Genomic DNA, 23,321 nt, shown 5'->3' with positions numbered 1-23,321 from the left:
TTATTCTTCATTGCCTCTGTCCTCAATCTTGCATGTGCCTCATTTTCCATTAAACTTATTGTCTGTTAGCTCTCTTACTAAATCATTAAATTGTTTAATTACTTTCTTCCCTTTTTATTGTTTTGTTACAGGACCTACAGATAAAAAGAGTGATTGGTGGGGGGCATAAGCGAGGAGGCGTTTATCTTGTCGATGATACACCCGTTGTCGCTTCTAATACCCTTTCTCTGGATCGAGAATCCATGACACGGTGGCACTACCGCTTAGGCCACCCATCAATAGCTAGATTGAGAATTTTCTTTTCTTCCTTATCTGTCACTAAACCGTTATGCTGTGATATTTGTGGACTGTCTAAACATCATCGTACTATGTTTCCTCCTAGCTCTTCTAGGAGGAAACCACAAGATTTTATTCTGGTTCACTCGGATGTCTGCGGACCAGCTTCAATTACCTCCATTTTTGGATTTAGATATTTTGTGACCTCTATTGATGATTATTCATGCATGACTTGGGTTTATCTTTTGAAATCTAAAAGTGAAGTGTTTGATGCATTTAAAGAGTTTTATCATGAAGTGTGTACTCAGTTTCAATGTTCCATCAAAACCCTACATTCTGATAATGGGGAGGAATACATATCTACTGCCTTTCTGTCCTTCTTGCAGGAGCATGGTATTTTGTCTCAGACGTCGTGTGCTCGCACACCTCAACAAAATGGTATCACATATGAAAGAATCGTCATCTTCTTGAAGTTGCACGCACCCTTTTCCTTGGTATGCACCTACTTAAACGTTTTTGGGATGATGCTCTTCTAACTGCTATTTTTCTTATTAATCATATACCCTCACGTATCCTGTCTTACAAATCTTCATTTACTCCACTGTATCCTCGTGATAATCCATTTCCTCTGCCACCTAAAGTTTTTGGTTGCACATGCTTTGTTCAAATTTTGGATGGAAGTAATGATAAACTTAACCACAGGGCAATTAAATGTGTCTTCTTAGGGTACACTCGGAGTCAGAAAGGGTATAAATGTTATGACACCTTGACTTGCAAGAAATGTCTCTGTCAATGTAACCTTCTTTGAGGATGTTCCTTTTTTCTTAACTTCAGGTCAATCCCTCTGTGATCCTCTTGCGAGTCAGGGAGAGCATGACTCTTATCCTCTCTCTTTCTACTAGTGATCACAGGAAAACTCCTCTCCCCTCCATTCAGCATCCTGTTGGTGATTTGGGTGACCCTAAGCCTCTGCGGGTATATTATCGTTGAGATAAATCTTTACACGCTCAGTCATCCACCCTTCCGCTCACTTTAGATGTTGGCTCAGGTAATTCTCCTACCTCGAGTTTAGATCTCCTCATTGCCTTGCGCAAAGGGTCCCGATCTTGTACTTAATACCTCATTAGTAATTTCATTTCATACATCATGCGCACGCACACGCCCCCCACCCTACGTATGTACGTAAGGAGGAAGGCCCCACCATCAATCTGGATCGATGATGACATCCATGGAGGGCCTCTTAGTTAGAGGGTTATGCTTTGGTTCCTTGGAGTAGACTCAATCATCATGTGGATCCCACCATTGGATCTCATGATCATGGCCCACTACCCTAGATGATCTAGGACTTTGAGTTTTGCTTATTATTGTTATTAGGAACATCATGAACGGTTTAGATTGCATTGATTAGTTGTTATTCTTGTTACTTCGTTTCTAAGTAATAGTGTGCGCACATAGCGCGGCTTTGGGGTATAAGGTTTTCTTATAAATAGGCAACCCTTTATAGGTTTTTTCTCATTGAAGATTATGAATAAAATTCTGCATTTTTCTACTTCTCTAATTCTCTGAGTTGTGGAAATCTAATTGGGTGTGAAACCCTCTCTTTTTTGAAGGGCTAACTACCGTGCTGCGAAGCTACACCCATCCCAAATCACCCCCGACTCCTACCCTCAATATTCATCATCTCCCACAGTCATCCAATCTCCAAATCCACCCCCTTTGCAGCCAATCCTTCCTTTACAGCAAATTTAGAGAATCAGGCCCAGCAGGAGGGCTAAAACTTCGACGGAGCACCGTGCACAAACCGAACGTCAGATTAGCCTGAAATTTGGTGTGTGGGTGGCCCACCCCTGGCCGACCAGACCCAAGCTTTCCCTTTTTAGGTTCGTGGGCCCCACACACGTGCGGGTAGGATCCCACGCACGTGCGTCTGGACCCGGCCATTGTCCACACTGTGGATCATCTCAGGTTTCTCTCCCCTTTATTTCACTCCTCTTGCTTTATTTCCCTAACCCTAACCCTAGATAATCCTAAATCTCAAGTTTTATTCCACTTTTGCAACCCTAGGTTTTCCTGAATTGAAACATGTGAATCCCTTGGATTGGGGAATAATCCTTTGCATGTGTGGATGAATCTACTCTCCTTTGAGCATTGTTTGGTCTTTAATTTTTAATTGATCCAGCCCTAACATGTGTAGGCTTGGACCCTCGTAGATTCCCCTTATTGAATGCTTGACTTTATGTAGGATGTGGAATTTTTGTGATTGTTTCTAAATTAGTATGATCTAAAGCCTAAAATCTTGCATATCATATTTAATTTTCATGTCCTGCATCAAATTTAGTATCAGATCTTTAAGGTTTTCAGAGGGGAATGCATTGCATGTTTAGGGTTTAGTCTCTTCACGTCTATTTTGCATCAAGTCACATCATATAAGGCTGTTTAGGACCCATCATTCACAACATGGACTGCTGAATTTTCTGTTGTCATAACATCCCCAATTTTAACGGCTGAATTTTTTGTTCACAAACTATTTGGGCAGTTATGTTGCTGGAATTTCAGTGGCGTTGTATAGTTTCGCTCATATAGAGTCCTATAGGATCATTTAGTCCCATTTAGACGCATATAGTTGTATGATGGGGACATTACGCGCACACGCACACGCACGCCACCCCCTATGCACGTACGGAAGGAGAGGGAGGGCCCCATCGTCGATCTGGCTTGATGACGACATACAGGGAGGGCCTCCTAGTTAGAAGACGGAGTTTTGGTTCATTAGAATGGGCCTGATAATCAAGTAAAGCCCATCATGAGATCTCATGATCGGGGCCCACTAGTCGGATTAAGTTCGTATTTTAGGTTTTACTTATATTATTTAGAACATCATGAACGCTTTAGATTTCTTTGATTGGTTTTTATTTTAGTTTACTTCATCACCAAGTAATAGGTTGCGCACATGGCGCGAGTTTTGGAGTATAGGGTTTTCCCCTACAAATAGGCACCCCTTGTAGTTATTTTGATTCATTGAAGTTGAATAAAAATTCCTGCCTGTTTTTCTGCTCTCTGAGTTTCTGAGTTGTGAAAAAAATCCAAGTGGGTGCAAAGCCCTACCTTTTCGAAGGGCTAAATTCAAGTGGGTGAGAAGCCCTCCCTTTTTTAAGGGCTAACTACCGTGGTGCGAAGCCAAGTTTATCCCAATCCGTCCCTCCATCTCATTCCATCCATCATACGATCATCTTCACTCCAAACCCGCTTGTTTTGCAGTTGTTCTTCTTTCTATAGCCAGTTTTCAGAATCTAGCCCTGTAGGAAAGCCGAAACTTCGACTGAGCACCACGCCCAGGCCATTCGTCGGATCGACGTGAGAATTTGGGGTTTTGAAACCTAGGGCTAGCCGACCAGACCCAAGGGAGCCCTTTTTCGGTCCCCCCCCCCCCTTCCAATCCACGCACGCAAGTTGGTTCCAAGTTCTTCTCTCCTCTCTTTCATTCCTCTCTCATCTGATTTCCCTAACCCTAGACCTAGATTGTCCTAAATCCCAAATTTCTACCCCTTGTTCTCACCCTAGGACTCCTTGAATTGAAATTGGTGAAGCCCTTGGATTAGGGACTGATTACTATTGCATGTTTGGTTGATTTCTATTTCTCTTTTAATATCGTTTGGCTTATAATTTTTATTGATCCAACCCTAGCCTGTGTAGGCCTGGACCTGCATAGATTCCCCTTAATTGAATGTTTGGACTTTTGTGTGGGATATGGAATTTGTGTGATTGTTTTTTAACTAACGTGATCTTAAGACTGAGATCTTGCATATCATATTTGAACTTCATGTCTTGCATCATTGTATTAGAGGGTCTTTGAGTTGAGTGAGTAGTTGTATGCCCACACGTACTGGTCGTGGATTTAGCTTGCACCCTACACTAAACATGGAGCAATTGCAAGAGTCAATAAAGAATATAACCCGACAGTTTGAGTCCTTTGGTAGTCTCTTGGAACAACATATTGACCAACGCTTTGAACAACTTAACGTGCACGTTACCCAACTAGAGACCTCCGCCCGGGCAAACCCCACCATTGGGGAAGAGCCCAATCTCAAGTAGGTGGTCAGGAGGATAGACAAGGGAATAGGGGTGGCCAAAGAAACGGTCATGGGCGCGCACCTGTGCACCCACCCCGCGAGGGGCATCATGATCACTATGACCCAAATGCACAGCTCCTCCAGAGAGTTAGAGTAGAGGCCCCTACATTTGATAGCCGCTTAAACCCTAAAGCTTTTCGAGATTGGGTGGCGGATATGGACCACTATTTTGAGTGGTACGACATGTCAGATGCTCGTCGAGTCTGATTTGCCAAGATGAAGCTTGTGGGCCAAGCAAAGAGGTTTTGGGTTACTGTGGAGCTAAAGAAAGAAAGGTCGAGGGAGCCCCCAATAGTCCATTGAGGAGAAATAAAAGAAACCCTTAAGGAAAAGTACCTCCCTTTCTCCTATCACTTGAAGTTGGTTGATGAATGGCAATCTCTTCGACAAGGTTCCATGAGTGTGGTTGAATACATTGAGAAGTTCGAAAATTACTTGACCCGGTGTGAAGTCGATGAGGATCCCGTACTCGCTCTTACTCGATTTAAGACGGGCCTCCGTTCTGACATTAGAAGAGAGTTGCTCGCCAAGGACATAGACACTCTTGAACAGATGTATCAAGTAGTGTTGGAGGTCAAGCAATACCTCAAAACACCTATGGAAAGGTAGTTTGAGCCTCGCAATTCTAGCACTAAGGCCAACCCTTCTGGGCCTAGCACTGGATATCAATACAAGCCTTCCAGTAGTGCTTAATCTGGGCCCAAGGATGATAAGGGTAAAGGAGTCGTCGAGTCTAGCTCACGCAAAAGTGATGGGACTAGGTGTTTTAAATGTCAGGGGTTTGGTCACTTTGCCCACCAGTGTGGCACGAGAGAGGGCACCAAGGTGTTCCTTTTGATGGGCAAGTAGAAATAGTGCACCCAGAAAGTGACGGTGAGGAGGAAGAATATGAGCCAATAGAAACCCCTAGTGATGAGGAAGAGGGAGCGCAAGAGTCTATGACCCTTGCAGTTGTGCATTGCGCTTTTGCACAAGCAAAGAATACCAACGATTGGCGCCGAAACACGACCCTCTATACTCACGCAAAATGTGGTGATAAGAGCTGCAAGATGATCGTAAATAGTGGTAATTGTACCAACGTGGCATCAACTGGCACTGTGAGCCATTTGGGCTTGAAGTTTGAAGTCCATCCTCAACCCTATAGAGTATCTTGGGTTAATGAAACTTCCAGCCCAGTCTCATACCATTGTCTTGTTCCTATTCAGTTTAGATCATATAAAGCCACGCTTTGGTGTGATGTTGTCCCTAGGAAGCCTATTAATCCTGTCACTATGTCCCTGTCCCATAGGTCATCAGAGTCTGCAGAGTCCTTTGCACATCACATCTATTTATTGCATCAAGAAATTAGGCGAAAGATCAATACTAGTAATGAACATTACAAAATTTCTACAGACCAACATAAACGATTCAAGGAATTCAATGTAGGGGACTCTGTGATGGTCCGCAACAGCCCAGATCAGTACCCTCGGGGAGTCGTTCGTAAATTACACACGCGTAGCGCTGGACCATTCAAAATTATAAAACGAAACAGTCTCAATGCATATGTGGTAGATCTCCCACCTTCCATGGGAATTAGTTCCACATTCAATGTGGAAGATCTAGTTGCATTTCAGGGGACCACTGATACATTGTCCAGCCTTGCGTCGAACCATCCTGATTCTCCAGAACTTTCCCTTGATTCATGGCCTCTTCCTAACCCATTTTCCCAGCCTCTGCCTCCCATACCTACCCTTCCAGCACCCAGAGAGGAGATAGAGGATATTTTGGACCATCAGATAGTATCGACGTCAGACGGCGGATTTCAAAAGTTCCTGGTCAAGTGGAAGTCACGCCCAACTTCAAATAGTGCGTGGCTCACTGAGGAGGAGCTTCAAAGACTTGATCCTGACATCTTGGAGCGGTCCAAGAGTTTTGTTTCGCTAGTGGCAAAATCTTTGCAGCCGAAGAGAGTTGATGGGGACATCATGTGCACGCGCATGCCCCCCACCCTACACACGTATACAAGGAGGAAGGCCTCACCATCGATCTGAATCGATGACAACATCCACGGAGGGCCACTTAGTTAGAGTGGTTGTGCTTTGGTTCCTTGGAGTGGACTCGATCATCATGTGGATCCCACCATTGGATCTCATGATTGTGGCCTACTACCCTAGATGATCTAGGACTTTGAGTTTTGCTTATTATCATTATTAGGAACATCATGAATAGTTAGATTGCATTGATTAGTTGTTATTTTTGTTACTTCGTCTCTAAGTAATACTGTGCACACATGGCGCGGCTTTTGGGGTATAGGGTTTTCTTATAAATAGGCAACCCTTTGTAGGTTGTTTCTCATTAAAGATTATAAATAAAATTTTGCGTTTTCCTACTTCTCTAATTCTTTGAGTGGTGAAAATCTAATTGGGTGCGAAACCCTCTCTTTTTCAAAGGGCTAACCACCGTGGTGTGAAGCCACACCCATCCCAAATCACCCCCACCTCCTACCCTAAATATTCATCATCTCCCATAGTCATCCAATCTCCAAATCCACCCCCTTTTGCAGCCAATCCTTCCTCTACAGCAGATTTGCAGAATCAGGCCCTACAGGAGGGTTAAAACTTCGGCGGAGCACCGTGCACAGACCGGATGTCAAATCAACCTGAAATTTGGTGTGGGTGGCCCACCCCTGGCCGACCAGACCCAAGCTTTCCCTTTTCGGGTTCGTGGGCCCCACACACATGCGGGTAGGATCCCACACACGTGCTTCTGGACCCGGCCACTATCCACACGTGTGGATCATCTCGGATTTGTCTCTCCTTTATTTCACTCCTCTCTCACCTTATTTCCCTAACCCTAACCCTAAATAATCTTAAATCTCAAGTTCTATTCCACTTTTGTAACCTTAGGTTTTCCTGAATTGACACATGTGAATACCTTGGATTGGGAAAAATCATTTGCATGCATGGAGGAATCTACTCTCCTTTGAGCATTGTTTGGTCTATAATTTTTAATTGATCCAGCCCTAACATATGTAGGCTTCGACCCTCGTAGATTCCCCTTGTTGAATGCTTGACTTTATGTGGGATGTGGAATTTTTGTAATTGTTTCTAAATTAGTATGATCTAAAGCATGAAATCTTGCATATCATATTTAATTTTGATGTCCTACATCAGGATTACATCGAGACATTCTATCTGATGGCTAAGCTTAATTCGATTCGTATTGTGATCTCTTTGGCTGTTAATTTATCATGGCCCAATATGTTAACAATGCATTTCTCAATGGGGACTTTGCAAAGGAAGTCTACGTGCATCAATCTCCTGGCTTTGTTGCTTCCCACAACCCTGCACTTGTATGTTGGTTGAAGAAGGCTCTTTATGGATTCAAACAAACCCCGTGTGCATGGTTCAAAAAATTTAGTGAGGCTCTTTTAGAGTTCGGTTTTGTGCATAGTCATGTCGATCATTCCCTCTTTATATGTCGTCGACCAACAGGCATCATGGTTCTAATTGTATGTGTGGATGATATTGTTCTGTCCGGTAGTGATTCGGTTGGAATGTGGGAGGTCAAAGTTTTAAGACCAAGTTCGAGATCAAGGATGTTTTTCCTCTTCGCTACTTCCTAGGAATTGAAGTTGGTCGATCCTCATCCGGGTTGGTCTTGTCATAACGAAAATATGCGCTTGATCTTCTCATGGAGAACGGCATGTTAAGGTACAAACCCACTACCACCCCCATGGATACTCTGCAGAAGCTTCGGCCAAATGATGGTGCTCTCATTTCTAATCACGAGATGTATCGACGACTTGTAGGCTAGCTTATTTACCTGATTATTACTCGCCCAGATCTCTCCTTCGCAGTGGGCATTATTAGCCAATTCATGCAAGCTCCCTATGCTTCACATCTCACGGCTATATACTGCATACTTCGGTATCTAAAATCAACCCCGGGTCCTGACCTCCGCTTTCAATCGCATGGTCATCTTCATCTTTTTGGCTATTCCGATGCCGATTGTGCAGGTAATACTTATGATCGCCGCTCTACATCCGGCTTTAGTACCTTCCTAGGTGACAATCTTATCACATGGAAGAGCAAGAAGCAACCGGTTGTTGCTCGATCCTCGGCTAAAGCAAAATATCGTGCCATGGCTCATGCGACATGTGAGCTCGTGTGGCTTCGCACCCTTCTTGAAGAATTTGGCTATCCTCTTTCGGCTCCTATTCTTCATTGCGACAACCAAGCGGCCATCCCTATTACTCGTAACCCGGTTTTCCATGAGCGAACCAAGCATATTGAGGTTGATTGTCACTTTATTTGGGAGAAAGTTGCCTCTACGGAAATCATCACCCTTTTTGTTTGATTGGGGGATCATCTTGCTGATGTTCTAACAAAATCCTTGAGTCGAGATGCTCTTCAGCATGTTCGCAACAAGTTGGGCATGATCAACATCTATGCTCCAACTTGATGAGGAGAGTGTTAGTGTATAGTGTGTGCGTGGTTAGTGGCTCTTTTAATGTAAATGCATGTACACACTTTCCTTTTCTCCTGCAGTGTACTATATGCTCTATTCTAATAAAACATTGTGTTAAGGCAACTTGACTAACACAAAATTTTCCCCAAACTCTTCTCTTTCTTCTTCTCTCTTACTCCTCTTTTCTCCACACTATAATCATCAAATCACTTTCTACTCGACCTGGTAGTGGGGCCCACCTCAACATGTGTTGTATATCTACATTGTCCATCTGTTTTACTAACTTATTTTAAGGTATGGGCTAAAAAATGAAGTACATCCAAATCTCAGGTGGACCATTGACCACACCACAAGAAACAGTGGTCATTCACCATTAAAAACCTTTTGTGGGCTACAAAGGTATTGGATCAAGCCGATATTTATGTTTCCCCTTCATCCAAGTCTATGTGACCTTATGAACTACTTAGATGACAAATAAACATGACGGTGGACACTAGGAAGTTTTTAACAATGGGTGCTTAGAGACCATTGTTTCTTACGGTGTGGTACACCTGAGATCCGGATCTGCTTTTTCGGCCCATGCCATTCAATGACATGGAAAAACAAATGGTAGGCCTAGATATACAACGTATGCATAAGGTGGGCTCATAGAGTCACACGCATGACACATTGCACATTTTGAAAGTCGCAACTTAAGTTGAGTCCGGAAGTTGTAAACAAAAGGGGAAAGTGGGAACAAACCCCAACTATTTTTCAAACCCTAAAAAAGGATGTTTGGAGGCATCCTCGCCAAGAAAACAAAACTCGGCGATTCTTTCCATTAAAGCAGAGGAATATTCGACGGAAAATCCCAAAAAGATTATTCTCCAGTCACCAAAATCTCTGAAATCCCTGAAATCAAAGATTTTTTTAGGTTATTAGACCAAATGTTGTGTTGAAACTCCTTGTAAGGTGCCGAAAAAGATTTTTTTCAAACAAATTTGAAAGAAGAAAAAAAAATGAATTTTTGTTTTTCTTTTAATTTTTTTATTTTCCAGTTTATATGCTGGACGTTCACTCGATTTTGTCACTAAAAATCAACAAAAATGTCAAAATTTTGAAAATATCGACGAAATCTCGCCAATATCTAGAAGAGAAACGATATTTGTGGTTTCAGGTTTCGTTGAGCCAGTGACAACAAAATTATCGGCAATAATTCGATAATTTCGCTGACAACTTAAACACTACGTGCAATCACTTTCATATTGCTTATCCACGGTCAGACATTTTACTTTACCTTTAGTCATTAAAAGAAAAAAAAAAAACACTTGGATTGATTTAGACCACTGGAGATAATTTTCCCCATTTAATTTAACACCTAGAAAATCAGATGGATTTAAGAACATAATTTTTAATCACCCTTCATCTCCATTAGAAGAAGAAATTAAAGAGAACACCACAATGCTTACACAAATGAGGGTTGACTGTTCCAGATATAAGAACACTCCAATAGCATGCTCCACACGATTGACATACCACATGATGAAACAATCAACCCACACGTTCCAACCAAACAAGAGAGGAGCGATGATCAAGAACACAGCATTCACCTTTTCACACGCAAATCATTACAAAGGCCCGGTACACCAAAAGAAGAAACCCTAGGTTTCTTAGAGAAACTTCAACACAAGGGAGATATGAAGAGCAAAGAAGAAAAGAAAACGAAGAATATTTATGAAATGGAAGAGATAACATACAAGAAAGTTGTGTAAATCATAATGAAATCCACTCTGATACCATGTAAAATTATGTAGACACAAAAAGAAATACAAAAGAGAAAAAAAAAAAAAAAAAAGGGGGGGCAGAGAGAAAGGAGAGAGAGAGAGAGAGAGAGAGAGAGAGAGAGAGGGGGGGCTACACGCCTCTATTCTATTCCTTTATATTTTAAGTCAAGAAAGCAAATATCCCAAAAATGCCCCTCACTAATTTACAATATGACGTATCTTTAGTATATTGTGTACCAAATGACTAAGGGACAGACAAAACACAAGACTAGGGGGGCAATACAACTATATAGCCCTTATTTCATCCATCCAGCTAGGTCGTACAATTGTATGGCCCACGTTGATGTAGAGCGGGTCACGGACACTTTCATGTCCAAGATGGACTAGAGAAGGCCCGATAGAAGGCAGAAGTCATCAAGACCGTCAGAACCTTAAAACAGGCATATCTTGCAAACCGAAATGAGTTACTCGACGTACCATATATGATTTTGGGGTAGGACGAGCTACTTTAGCCAACCAACCCGGCTATGCCGGGTTCCCCATGCCGAATTTGCGAGATTCCATCAGATCGACGGTCGAATTCCATGTTTATTTCCGTTTTTACTATTTTTAGTAAGTTTTGGTTTGATTGTAACTCTTCATCCGTTGGGCTTTAGGAGCTATGTCCAACATGAAAAGTGCTTAGAATAATTAGGAGGATAAAGTGGTTAAGCCACGTAGGACGCTTACTATAAAAAGTAAATTTACTATTTATAGTAAGTTACGAATTTTAGGGAGTTTTAGTTGTAGTTTAATTCCATAACTTCTTCCAAGGCTTGGTATTCCTATTTGAAGGGTTGTAGACTCGTTCAATCAATCAATCAATTTATTTACGAATTTACATGAATACTATTTCTATTTTCTTGCTTTTTCCTCATGGATTCGAAAAGTCTCTGTGAGGAGTCCAGAGAAGCTTCGTGGATTCAAAGTAGTTATCCTTGAGGAAGATGATGAACGACCTCGTCACGTTCATTCCTGCGTCAATTGATATCAGAGCGAGGACTCCCCTCGGGCCGATGGCAAACAACGAAGGTATGAACCAAAATCCTGTGGACGATGATCCAGGGATTCGTTTATCTCTCGAAAAGAATGGAAGTTTTCCACTAGGAGAGTTAGTTGACCATGCAAGGGCTGCAGGCAACCCTCGGCCTTATTGCGGATGCGCTAATTCCGCCCCTAGCCCAAGGCAATGCTCAACCGCCTATGGTCGCTGTACGAAACAACCTCGATTTCCGCAAAGCACCCACCGATAATGGTGAATCGCAAGCCACCACTAAGAACATGAGGAAGCCATTTGTACGTGCCAAAGGTACAGATAAATTTACAACAGCACAACATCTTTCGAACAAGGTGCACTACATACCAAAAAGTCTGCAATGTGATTATCAATGTCAAGGGCGATGAGAATTTCGTGTCAAAAACAATGGTGGAAAAGCTACAACTGAAAATCGAAAGGCACCCATCTCCATACACAATTGGATGGATCAAGGAGGTCAACAAAACAGAGGTAGCAGAACAATGTCATATATCCTTTTCCATTGGTAAATATTATAAAGATGAAGTAATGTGTGACGTAATTGACATGGAAGCTTGTCACATGTTACTTGGTCGACCATGGCAATATAATATTGATGTTACACATAGAGGCCGGGATAACGTATTTATATTTATTAAAGACGGTAAAAAGATTATCTTTGCCCCTATGGGAATGGAGAACCAACCCAAGACTTCTAAAGTGGAGGGACGGTCTCTCCTAACCGAACATGATTTTGTTAAACATTCTAAGGAAATAGGAGATGTAGATGCGTTAGTTGAAAAAGAAAAATATATGGAGCCTGTGAACATTCCAGAGGATTTAAAACCAGTGTTGCAGGAGTTCAAGGCAATTGTGCTCATTTAACTCCCTAATAAATTGCTTGTCATACGAGATATACAAACCACTGAGGAAGGAGCTAGTGGCGAACGATGGACGACCAAGGATCGCGGCGAATCTTTGGTCATGAGACGATTACTGTACACCCCACAGAAGGAGTTACATCCACAGCGACACTATATTCCATACGTGGTGCACCGTCAACAACAAGGTCTGTGATGTGATCATAGACAGTGGTGGTAGCGAGAACATCATCTCGAAAGTGATGGTAGACAAGATGCAGCTACCTACGACAAAACACCATTCCCCTTAATTGGCTGGATTAAAAGGGTAAACGAGACTAAGGTAACTGAACAATGCACTGTCTCGTTTTCAATTGGTAAAACTTATAAAGATTCGATACTTTGTGATGTGGTTGATATGGAAGCATGCCGTATGTTACTCGGTCGACAATGGCAGTCAGACCGTGATGCAACCCACCAAAGACGAGACAATGTTTACATCTTTATTAAGGACGGTCGAAAGTTAGTCATTACCCCTATGACACTAGAGAAACACCCTAAAGCTTCTAAAGTGGACGGGAGCTCCCTCTTGACCATTAGAAATTTTGTGGAGGAATCCAAGGAAGCTGATGGGGTATACGCCGTAGTGATAAAGGACTAGGAATCGAAGCCCTTAGACATTCTTCCAAGTTTAAGGTCATTCCTGAACGAATTTAAAGAAGTCTGGCCCGAAGATTTACTTGATGAATTGCCCCCATAAAGGGCATCCAACATCACATAGGCCGTGTCCTTGGGGCTAGCTTACCCAACCGCCCTCACAGTCAGGTGAATCAGAAAGAATGTCAGATCTTGCAAGCAGAAGTGAAGGAACTGATCAATACTAGTCAAGTCAAGGAAAGCATGAGTACATGTATTGTGTCAGCTCAAGATCCTAATGCCAAGAATAAGAAAATGGCTAATAAACATTGGCATCAGAAGTTATCTTAGAATCATGAGCAGAGTTCCTTGAGTAACTCGAGGACGAGTTTTTTTCAAGTGGAGGAGTCTTACGTAGAACGTATCACATATACATTCCTAGCATGGTTGGACCAAAAGGTGGACCATAAATTGACTGTAACTTTTGATCCGGGTATCGTTATGGCGCACCTAACCGAGTATCAAGAACCGAAGCAGGACGAGTTCTTTTGAGGTGGAGGGGACTAATGTAGAGCAGGTCGTGGACACTTTCAAGTCCAAGATGGATCAGAGAAGGCCTGATAGAAGGCAGAACTCATCAAGACCGTCAGAACCTTAAAACAGGCATATCTCGCAAACTGGAATGAGTTACTCGACGTACCATATATGATTTTGGGGTAGGATGAGCTACTTTAGCCAACCACCCGACATACCCGGGTTTGCCATGCCGAATTTGCGAGATTCCATCAGATCGACGGTCGAATTCCATGTTTATTTCCGTTTTTACTATTTTTAGTAAGTTTTGGTTTGACTGTAACTCTTCATCCGTTGGGCTTTAGGAGTTGTGTCCAACATGAAAAGTGCTTAAAATAATTAGGAGGATAAGGTGGTTAAGCCACATAAGACACTTACTATAAAAAGTAAATTTACTATTTATAATAAGTTACGAATTTTAGGGAGTTTTAGTTGTTGTTTAATTCCGTAACTTCTTCCAAGGCTTGGTATTCCTATTTGAAGGGTTGTAGACTCGTTTACTTCAATCAATCAATCAATTTGTTTACAAATTTTCATGAATACTATTTCTATTTTCTTGCTTTTTCCTCGTGGATTTGAGAAGTCTCTGCGAGGAGTCCAGAGAAACTTTGTGGATTCGAAGTAGTTATCCTTGAGGAAGACGGTGATCGACCTCATCACGTTCATCCTCGCGTCACACATCCACAGTTATTAATAGCTTGGAAATCAAGGTTTGGGCCATGGATGTAAAAAAGAACCAACAATCCATATTCACTGTACATGGTAGCCTCAATGATGAGTAGTGGACTAACATGATTTTTGGGCCAGGTAATCAACAAAGTGGAATTGAACTGCTAAATGTCCCAAATCTTCCACACAAGCAAGTATGCAGTGCAATCCACAAATTAAATATAAGGCTTGTTAATGAGCAACATGCTATATTGCCAGTGCACAATCTATGTTCTGTTTGGATCATTGTATTGATCAGTCCTAGATTGGCTAAGAACAAAATGTCAACCAAGCAAAACAGTGTCCGGTCTAGGAGACCAATCTAGGATTGACTATCACTGACAAGTCCCCTAGTTTTGACCAATACAAAGATCCAAATGGGCCTTAAGCAGATCATTCATAAAAGTGAAAAAGCCAGCTGCTTCAGCATCTTCTACGCTGTTCTGCAATTTTCATAATGACTTTGAGCATCTACTAGTCTTAGGCAATGTTGTCAAAATCGTTATCGTATCGCAAATCGCAATAGGGGTTGAATCGTATCTAATCACAAATTGTATCATAAATCATGAGATTTTTTTATGATTTTCTTACAAATATAAAAATATATATAAATAAATTAGAAATATAATATATATATATATATATATAACACTAGGAATCATCCTTTTTGCCATCAATATGTACCAAGTAATACCATGTCATGATAGTGTTAATGGATTCTTATCTTTCCTTCTTATGTCTTTCAAGAAATTTTCCTTAAAAGACTTGCAAGGATCCTTTAATAGTTTATGTTCTTATTACTTTTCTTGAATCTAGAATCACATTGGAAAAGTGGCATTTGAGTCCGTAGACTGACGAAAAAAAAGAGGATATTTTGAATCTTTGATTTCTAACCACAATACATTATACATGTAAGTCAACATGATCGTAACCATTCATAAAATCATTCCAGGTAAATCATACATCAATTTGGTGTTTCGACCACTTAAAAAGTAACAAAACATTATATATATATATATATATATATATATATATATATATATATATATATATATATATATATATATATATATAAAAGGCTCTATAATTTAATGTTGAAGAGAATATATATCATTTAATCTCTTATAAAGAACACAATTTACCTTTTTCTAAACAATTTTTTTAAGGTTTTTTTTTTTTTTCTAAATGATTCTTAAAGCCTCCTCCAATTTAAAAACACAAAATGAAAGCCAAGTGAAGCTTAAAATAGAAGAAAACAAGTATGATTTGAATCGTAAATCAGGATTCAAATCATAAAATCATAGGATTCATATGAAAAGGGATTCAAAGGTGGGATTCAAATCGTTTCTCTTAAGATTTGACTCAAATCATAAATCACAAATCGTAGAATTCTAACAACACTGTTCTTAGTCTTCTTTCCTACTGATGGCAAAGGATGTTGAATGACCAGTGTTTGAAATATCGCTATCGCGTTACGTATTGCACCCATGGGATACGAATACGTATTGGTTATCGCATGGAACATATCGGTTGTATTGCGTAATTTATCATTGTTATTGGAAACATGGGGAAACATTAGGAAATTGGTCGAATTTTTCAATAAAACTTCAGTGATTGTTGGAAAAAAAACATCAATACACACTTATAAATCAAAACATTACCAAAAACAAGTGCATATAATAGGTTTTCTTTGTATGGGGTCCGAATTTATGCATTGTCTAACTGAATTGATGCAAGTATATTCAAAGTTTATTCATATAATTTATAAATGTAAGAAGACGTGTAGAAACACAAGCAATACATTCAAAAGCAAAAGAAGAATCACTAGATCAAGTTACATACATGTTTGATTTTATGTTTGAACACAAAGATTGCAACCTATTTGCGAGAAATTGGGAATTTTTTATTTTTTTTTTTCAATTTTCCGCAACTCGGCCTATCTCCTCCAAATGTCGAAATCGAAACTCTCAATCCATGATTTTAAATGCAAAATATGAAAAATCATGGGTTTATAACAATTTGACACTGATTTAACATGATTTACAGAAGAAGGAAAAAAAAAAGGATTGAAAATCAAAAATACTCATTGGGTCGAACATGTGGGATATATCCTACTACTTGTGCATTTTGTATCACACAGGTGGGATGAAAGATATATTGTGGGATATATCGGCCAATATTTTCAATACTTAAAACACTAGATATAACCAAGTGTACTAGCTAGGGGCAACAAGGTCACAATGGTTGTAGATCAACTCAAGGTATAATGGGTTGGGGGGATCTCAAAAGTTATTGATAAAAGTTTTGAAAAATGCAAGGACCCCAAATATGTAATTCTTTTTTGGTTCCGGACTTGTATTTGATGGTGGAACAGACCATTGATAGAAATGCTGTCTCTTACGCATTGTCAGCTACACACTTACAACTAATGAAAGTTGGCCAAGTAGGCCCTAATCAAACAAAAATCAAGCATGATTCGGTGGATTGGGACACATTACCCAAAAAAAAAAAAAAGAGGAAACTAATAAAAAGTGATGGTGGTATTTCTTCCGATATTTACCGAAATGGTCCAGTCTACTTCGGTTTATCATATCCCACTCAAATTGTGTCTTGATCATCAAAATAAGCATAGATCTATAGTTTAAAATTAGTTTATAAGCATCCTTCAGGGTTGAAATGAATAAAAAAGTCAAAAAACGGAGAAATTTTGAAAATAAAAAAGTTTCATAATTGGCCCTTTATGGCATTAGCAGGGCCCCATAACGATGTTGATACAGCCCATTTTTTCATAATGGACCAATTCACTCTCATATCGCGTAACGGGGGTGACCGTTTCCTTTACATAATGGCCAATACGGCAATAACGTAACCATTTTTTATATCATGGATCCACTTTTTTGGCACTGCTAATATTCCTCCCGCATGAGATGAAAACAGGTTTCTGCTTGATTTCTGAAAGAGATCGTGAGAGGGAGGAGGGGGAGATGGATTCGTACAAAGGGATGAGAGGGATAGTTACAATTGATATTTTATGATCTCCAAGTTAACAGAAGGTCGGGAGATTGGGATAAAGAAGCTGGAGAGTGCTAATCTATTAAACGATGACCTAGGTGATGGATATCATTTTTCTGATAACCTGCACATTTTTATCCATTTTCTAATCGTTAGGTTGTCCATGCACATGTAAATTTCAAGCCTTGTTTGGAGAAATGTGAGGCCTGGAGAGAGTCAAGTGCAATTTTAAGTAGCAAGGCTCAGAAAAACATGGAATATAGAAGCAGTTGCACAAAAAAAAGGTGAGGGGATAAAATGTGGGTGTTTGAAGAGAAAGGTTAGTGACCATTAAGATTTAAAAAAGCATGGCTGGAAAAACATAAAATCAAGAACAAGAAATGGTGGTATTTTCTCTTCAAACAACAAATTTTGCAAACAACAATATGGTGTTAGAAATTTGACTATGAAAGAAAGAAGAAGAAGAAGACAAGCAATTATATGAAACAAAACTGAATGAACCATAAGTTTCATATTAAAATAAGCCAGTTCAAGTTTCAAGCAAAACCAGAGGTGTGAAAATGTAATAACCTTACATGCAGATGCGCCAATCCATGGCAAGAGAATCATTGGAAGTAAGATACATGATTTGATCGGTGGTAAACGCCGCCTAAAAAATCAACAGCAGGAAAATGAGCTTTGTCAGTAATACACGAGTGGCTATAAATACTATTATAAATCATGTTAAATCAGTGTCGAATTGTTACAAATACATAATTTTCATGTTTTGCATGAAAAATCATGGATTGGGAGCTTCAATTTCGAGATTTGGAGGAGATGGGCTTAGTTGCAAAAAATTGAAAACATTAAAATTTCCCATTTTCTCACAAATCGGTTGCAATCTGTGTCCAAACATACAATCAAACATGTATGTAACCTAATCTAGTGATACTTCTTGTGCTTTTGAATGTATTGCTTGTGTTTCCACACGACTTCTTACATTTATAAATTATATGAATAGACTTTGAATATACTTGCATCAATTTAGTTAGACAGCGCATAGATTAGGACCCCAGACAAAGAAAACCTATAGTGTGCACTTGTTTTTTGTAATGTTTTGATTTATAAGTGTGTATTGATGTCTTTTTTAACAATCACTTAAGTTTCATTGAAAAATTCGACCAATTTCCTAATATTTCCAACAATAGTGATACATTACACGATACAACCAATATATCCCATGCGATAACCGATACATATCCGTATCCCAAGGGAGTGATACGTAACGCAATACCAATATTTTGAACATTGTTAATGAGTAGAGAGTGGCACAGCTAATCCTGGGACTTTCTGACAACTTCCAGATTCACCCTTACCAGATGAATATCCTCCTGCATATTTTTCCAGGCCCTATCATCACGTGACTTGCAGTTTGGTAACTCCAGGTGAGACTGAGATGGCATCCCAACATTAGCAATGTAACTCTAACCTCTCATTGCATTTGCGATAGGGATCCAGATTTTTTCAATTACCCTCTTTCAATAGGCTCTCTTTTCCTAATCTTCTTCCCCATTTCGATCTTATGCGGTCCCATGAGATTGGATTTGTTTTCTGTCAATGACGCCCCCCTTCTCATCAAGACTTCCCCTATGGATGGAGAACCGCGTGCCAGACAAATAGCATCAGATACCCTCTCCGGTCTAAAGTGCACTTTCTGGACCACCATTGAATTCCCTGGAAAGATCTTCCATTAAGATTTTCAACTGTAGCCCATAACTCATCCTCCCATTTCATCCGAACCAAATGAGCCAAATTCGCTTCTCCCCATTCTAAAGGAAAATTTTCCACAAACATAGTCAGATAAGCTTGTTTAAAGGGGCTCGATTTCTTCTTTCGAAGGGATTTTTTACTCTCTACGACTGTCCATCCACCTTCTTCATCTGGTTCTTCAGCTGGGGGTTTACCTTTCTCCTCTCTGCTTGCCTTACCTCTTTCTTTTACAATCTGCACCTCACGAACATTCTCCTGCACTTGCTTTGATGATTGACTGTGATTAGGGATGAAAATCTTCTCTCAGATTTGAAGGTTCCTTCTAGCATTCATCTTTTCCCCTTCCTAGAGCATTCTAGAATTCTTTTGAAATAGAATTAAAAGGGAGACAATTCTAACACAGGGAACAGTCGCAGGAAATGAATTGAGAGGAGCGTTGTGGGCTGTGGCCACCTCTTCCCGCCTCTCCCTCATCCGCAGCGTAAGTAAGAGGCCTCGGAAGGACCCGCTTCCAGCCCTCAGAAAACCACAATGTGATCATTTACCAAATCTGATAATTCCCAAAAAAAATGCAGGCCTTCCTACAAGGGCCAGGTTTAGAGTCCGTCCAACTAATTGCATTGAAGGAATCTCCCTCCACGATAACCAGGAGAAAACTATATGCCAGGGCCACTTTGATCACTTGGAAGACTGCTGCCCCTTCCGCAACATTTGAGTTGGAGACGCCAATAGGTGGCCGGAAAACTCCATGAAAACAGTCGCACTACTATCATGGACAACCCCTTCCACGCCCGCAGGCCCAGGATCCCCGATAAACCAACCGTCAACATTGGTCTCAGATTACCTCTCCAGAGGGGCTTTCTACCTTGCTGCATGGGAGGAGTTGCGCGTCTTGCAGAACAACACCACAGGCCAGCTATAATACAGCATCAGGCTCAAGAAACATGTGAAGTTGCAGGCCATGCACACCCAATTAATACGCATTTTGAAGATCCTGTTTATCAGAGATGAAGGTGGCAAATCCTTCAGGAAAGCATCATGTTCATAGGATGAGTGGGAAATGAGGATGTTGAGACTGATGAGTGACAAGAGGAAGGATAGAATTAGAAATGAACGCATTCAAGGGAACTTAGGAGTAGCATCAATAGGTATTAAGATGAGGGGAAGCATACTTAGATGGTTTGGTCATGTGAAACTGAGACCAAGAACCTCCCCAGTTAGAGGGAGTGAGCGGGTACAAATTAAAGGCTCTAAAAGATCAGAGGAAGGCCCAAAAGGACATGGATGAAGGTAGTAAGAAAAGACTTGATGACCTAAGGTCCAACTGAAGGTATGGCCAATTGGCCATTGGTAGAGTAGAATGGTAGAACAAGATTCATCTAGCTGACTCCAATGAATTGAGATATGGCTTACATGATGATGATTATTATTATAACTGCATAAAACATCCCAGACCATAGCGCCTTTTCTGATGCTACCCCAGGCCTCCATGACCCAACTATTGAACAACTGCAACACCAAAGACTGGATAACACCCCGGCTGAAATTTTCCTGGCAACATCACAATGAATAAAGAGGTGATTGACATTTTCTTCCTCTTTGTAACACATTAAGCACCTGTTAGGCATTGTCCGTCCTGTTTTTTGAAGCTGGTCAACTGTCAACGGCTTCCCAAAGCAAGCCAATCTCTTTGTAACACATTGTTATGAGCTTTGCCTATTAAATCTAAACTATATCTCAGTTCGGTTCACAATCCATTTTAGGACATTGATCAGTTGGTACCATATTCAGATGCTGTTTAAGGGATATAGCATCTACAGGTGGCCCATGAAATCTACGTTCTGATTACTACTCACAAGTTTGACATGTCCAAGATAAATGTTTCAGTGCCCTCTTCATGGAACCCAATGAAGTGTATGTGTTAACGAAGCATTACTCATGATAGACACATCAAAATTAATGTAACCATAAGAACAATATAAATGAGCTTTGCTAAGCCACATGTGCATGCTACTAATGCACAAGCCACCACATGTGCTGAGCGTGACTGACGGGTCCAATATCCAACCATCCATAAGGTGGTTCTGACTGTGCAGATGTTTCTCTCCTGAAAATAAATCTGGTCCACTCAGCAGGTGGGCCACAAAGTCAGAAAAGGTTGAACAGTTAAAAATTTTCAGCAACTATTTTTCAGCCATAAAATTGTTTGTAAATTGTGACCCACCTGAAGATTGGACCAACCTGATTCTAAGACAAGCATCTAAATAGTGGTACGTCTCTGATGAATGCAGTGGATCTTATACCAATGTGCCAGTCTGGCAAGTGTGCATTAGCAGCCTTGTACATGCGTGTAGGCTTGCCAAAGATCTGATATAAACAATATAACAGAACATTGTTAAAAAAAATAGTGTCCTAGGGAAACTTATGTAATACAAGAAAATAACTTACTTGACAAACAAGTGATAAAGTTGGAAAGCCTGTACAATGCGACAGCTCATCAACAGACCAAACCCTAGTGGACCTTCAACCCAGACTGGAAACAGAATCCAATCAGAGAAACCTCAAGAGACTAGTATTCACAAATCCAGTGAAACGAAATGCCATGGGAATTACGGCTATCAATGGGCAGACTGGAAATTGGCGTTTCTAGGCCTAGCCCATTTTAGGCGTTAATTTTAGACCCCAGTTGGGTTCTGGGCCATACACACAGCCCGTATGGCCATATACACCTGATTTTCAGGCATGTACACCAGGCCACACACCCATGCCTGAATTTCAGACCCAGACAGAAATGAGCTAGGCTCATGCTGACCCTGTCCTCAAACCAGACCATTGACAGCCTACTTAGAAGTCGTTATGTTAATAAAAGAATAAAACCATAAAGAAACAATAACCTGCCCAAATATAGCACGACTGCCATGTATGTTTGCGTTTGAACTTCAGTAAATTGACAGACATCTGCAATCATTAGAGCAGCTTCCACTAGTAAAAATCCTGTGAAGTTATTAAACATAACAAAAGAGGAAAACATACCACCATGGACAATAGAAAGGTGACGCTTGCGAAAGTTTGAATTATCAGAAGCCATAAGCCACTAGCTTTCCTTGTAGGAATTTTGTAAAGAAGAAATGGTAAGGTTGCCCGTGCAAACAGCCTGGAAAAAATGTTATTATCAGTATGAGAAAAACAGATTGTTCCATAACATAACATCATCTAAAACACATCATGCTCCATGTCTATAGATATCCCACATATGGAACTCCAAATAAATGCCCGGCAAAACAGATTTTCTGATATGTAGCCAATCACATCAACTTTGCCCAGCCCAATTACTTAAACTATGTAATGCATTTGGTGGAAAAACTTATACCATTTCCTTCCTTGATCTTGAACAACAAAAACAGAATGAGGAATGAGGCAGCTTCTATTGTTCTTGGAGTAAAAGAAGTTTGAGAAAAATAAGGTGATCTGGACAAAGAAAGATGGATTTGCAGACTTGTGCCAGCTCAAAAAACTTGTGTGGGATCCAAGCCACTTGTCAAGTGGGGGCCACAGGGAGCATGCACAACCAAGAAATCAAGTGTTGGACATGGGCTCATGGGGCCCACTTGTGGGCAACCACTAAAGCTTAGGTCCCACACAATTAACCCTCAGAAGATTCCGATTGGATAACCCTTTTTTCCAACACCCTTCTCTTGAAATTCAAATTCAAACAAGAGAGGATTGGGATAAGGGAGAGAGATCGGATACGATCGGGACAAAAAGCCCTATCGTATCCGAACTCCTCTCAATCCTCTCGGTTCCTCCCTTTAAAAAGGGAGGCATTCCCTCCATACTGCATCCCATCCAAGAGATTCTCCAAAAAGAAAAATGAGAGAGGAATAACAAGAGAATATCCATTGTCCAATATCCCGCCTCTAAACAATCTAAATTGTTGATCGTCTCTGGGGAACATCCTAACCACAGGATCGGAAGGGTGATTAGATCCTTTTCGCTCCCGTAGTATTTAAGAGATCACTGGACGTGGAACATCCGTCTTCGGCTTTGTTAGGTCCCTAAGATCATGTGGATGCCATCAGATCTGATGAGCCCACCTATCTGAGCCTTTCAA

The 23,321-nt window shown here is 40.6% G+C and overlaps 1 protein-coding gene across 2 annotated transcripts in view; it reads right to left on the bottom strand.

The window, feature by feature from the left end:
* LOC131239921 (regulator of G-protein signaling 1) overlaps nucleotides 1–23,321 on the bottom strand; it is a 112,781-nt gene that overhangs the window by 66,302 nt on the left and 23,158 nt on the right. For both annotated transcript variants that reach the window (XM_058237856.1, XM_058237857.1), the window contains exons 2-5: nucleotides 22,244–22,364; nucleotides 22,105–22,168; nucleotides 21,659–21,743; nucleotides 18,037–18,110 (exon numbers count right to left, since the gene is read on the bottom strand). In XM_058237856.1, coding sequence (XP_058093839.1) covers nucleotides 18,037–18,110; nucleotides 21,659–21,743; nucleotides 22,105–22,168; nucleotides 22,244–22,364 — 344 coding nt within the window. The remainder of the gene's footprint in view (nucleotides 1–18,036; nucleotides 18,111–21,658; nucleotides 21,744–22,104; nucleotides 22,169–22,243; nucleotides 22,365–23,321) is intronic.

This window comes from Magnolia sinica, chromosome 3 (assembly GCF_029962835.1).
Source record: "Magnolia sinica isolate HGM2019 chromosome 3, MsV1, whole genome shotgun sequence".
In the NCBI taxonomy this organism is placed as follows: Eukaryota; Viridiplantae; Streptophyta; class Magnoliopsida; order Magnoliales; family Magnoliaceae; genus Magnolia; species Magnolia sinica.
This window is presented reverse-complemented; position numbering and strand designations above follow the sequence as displayed.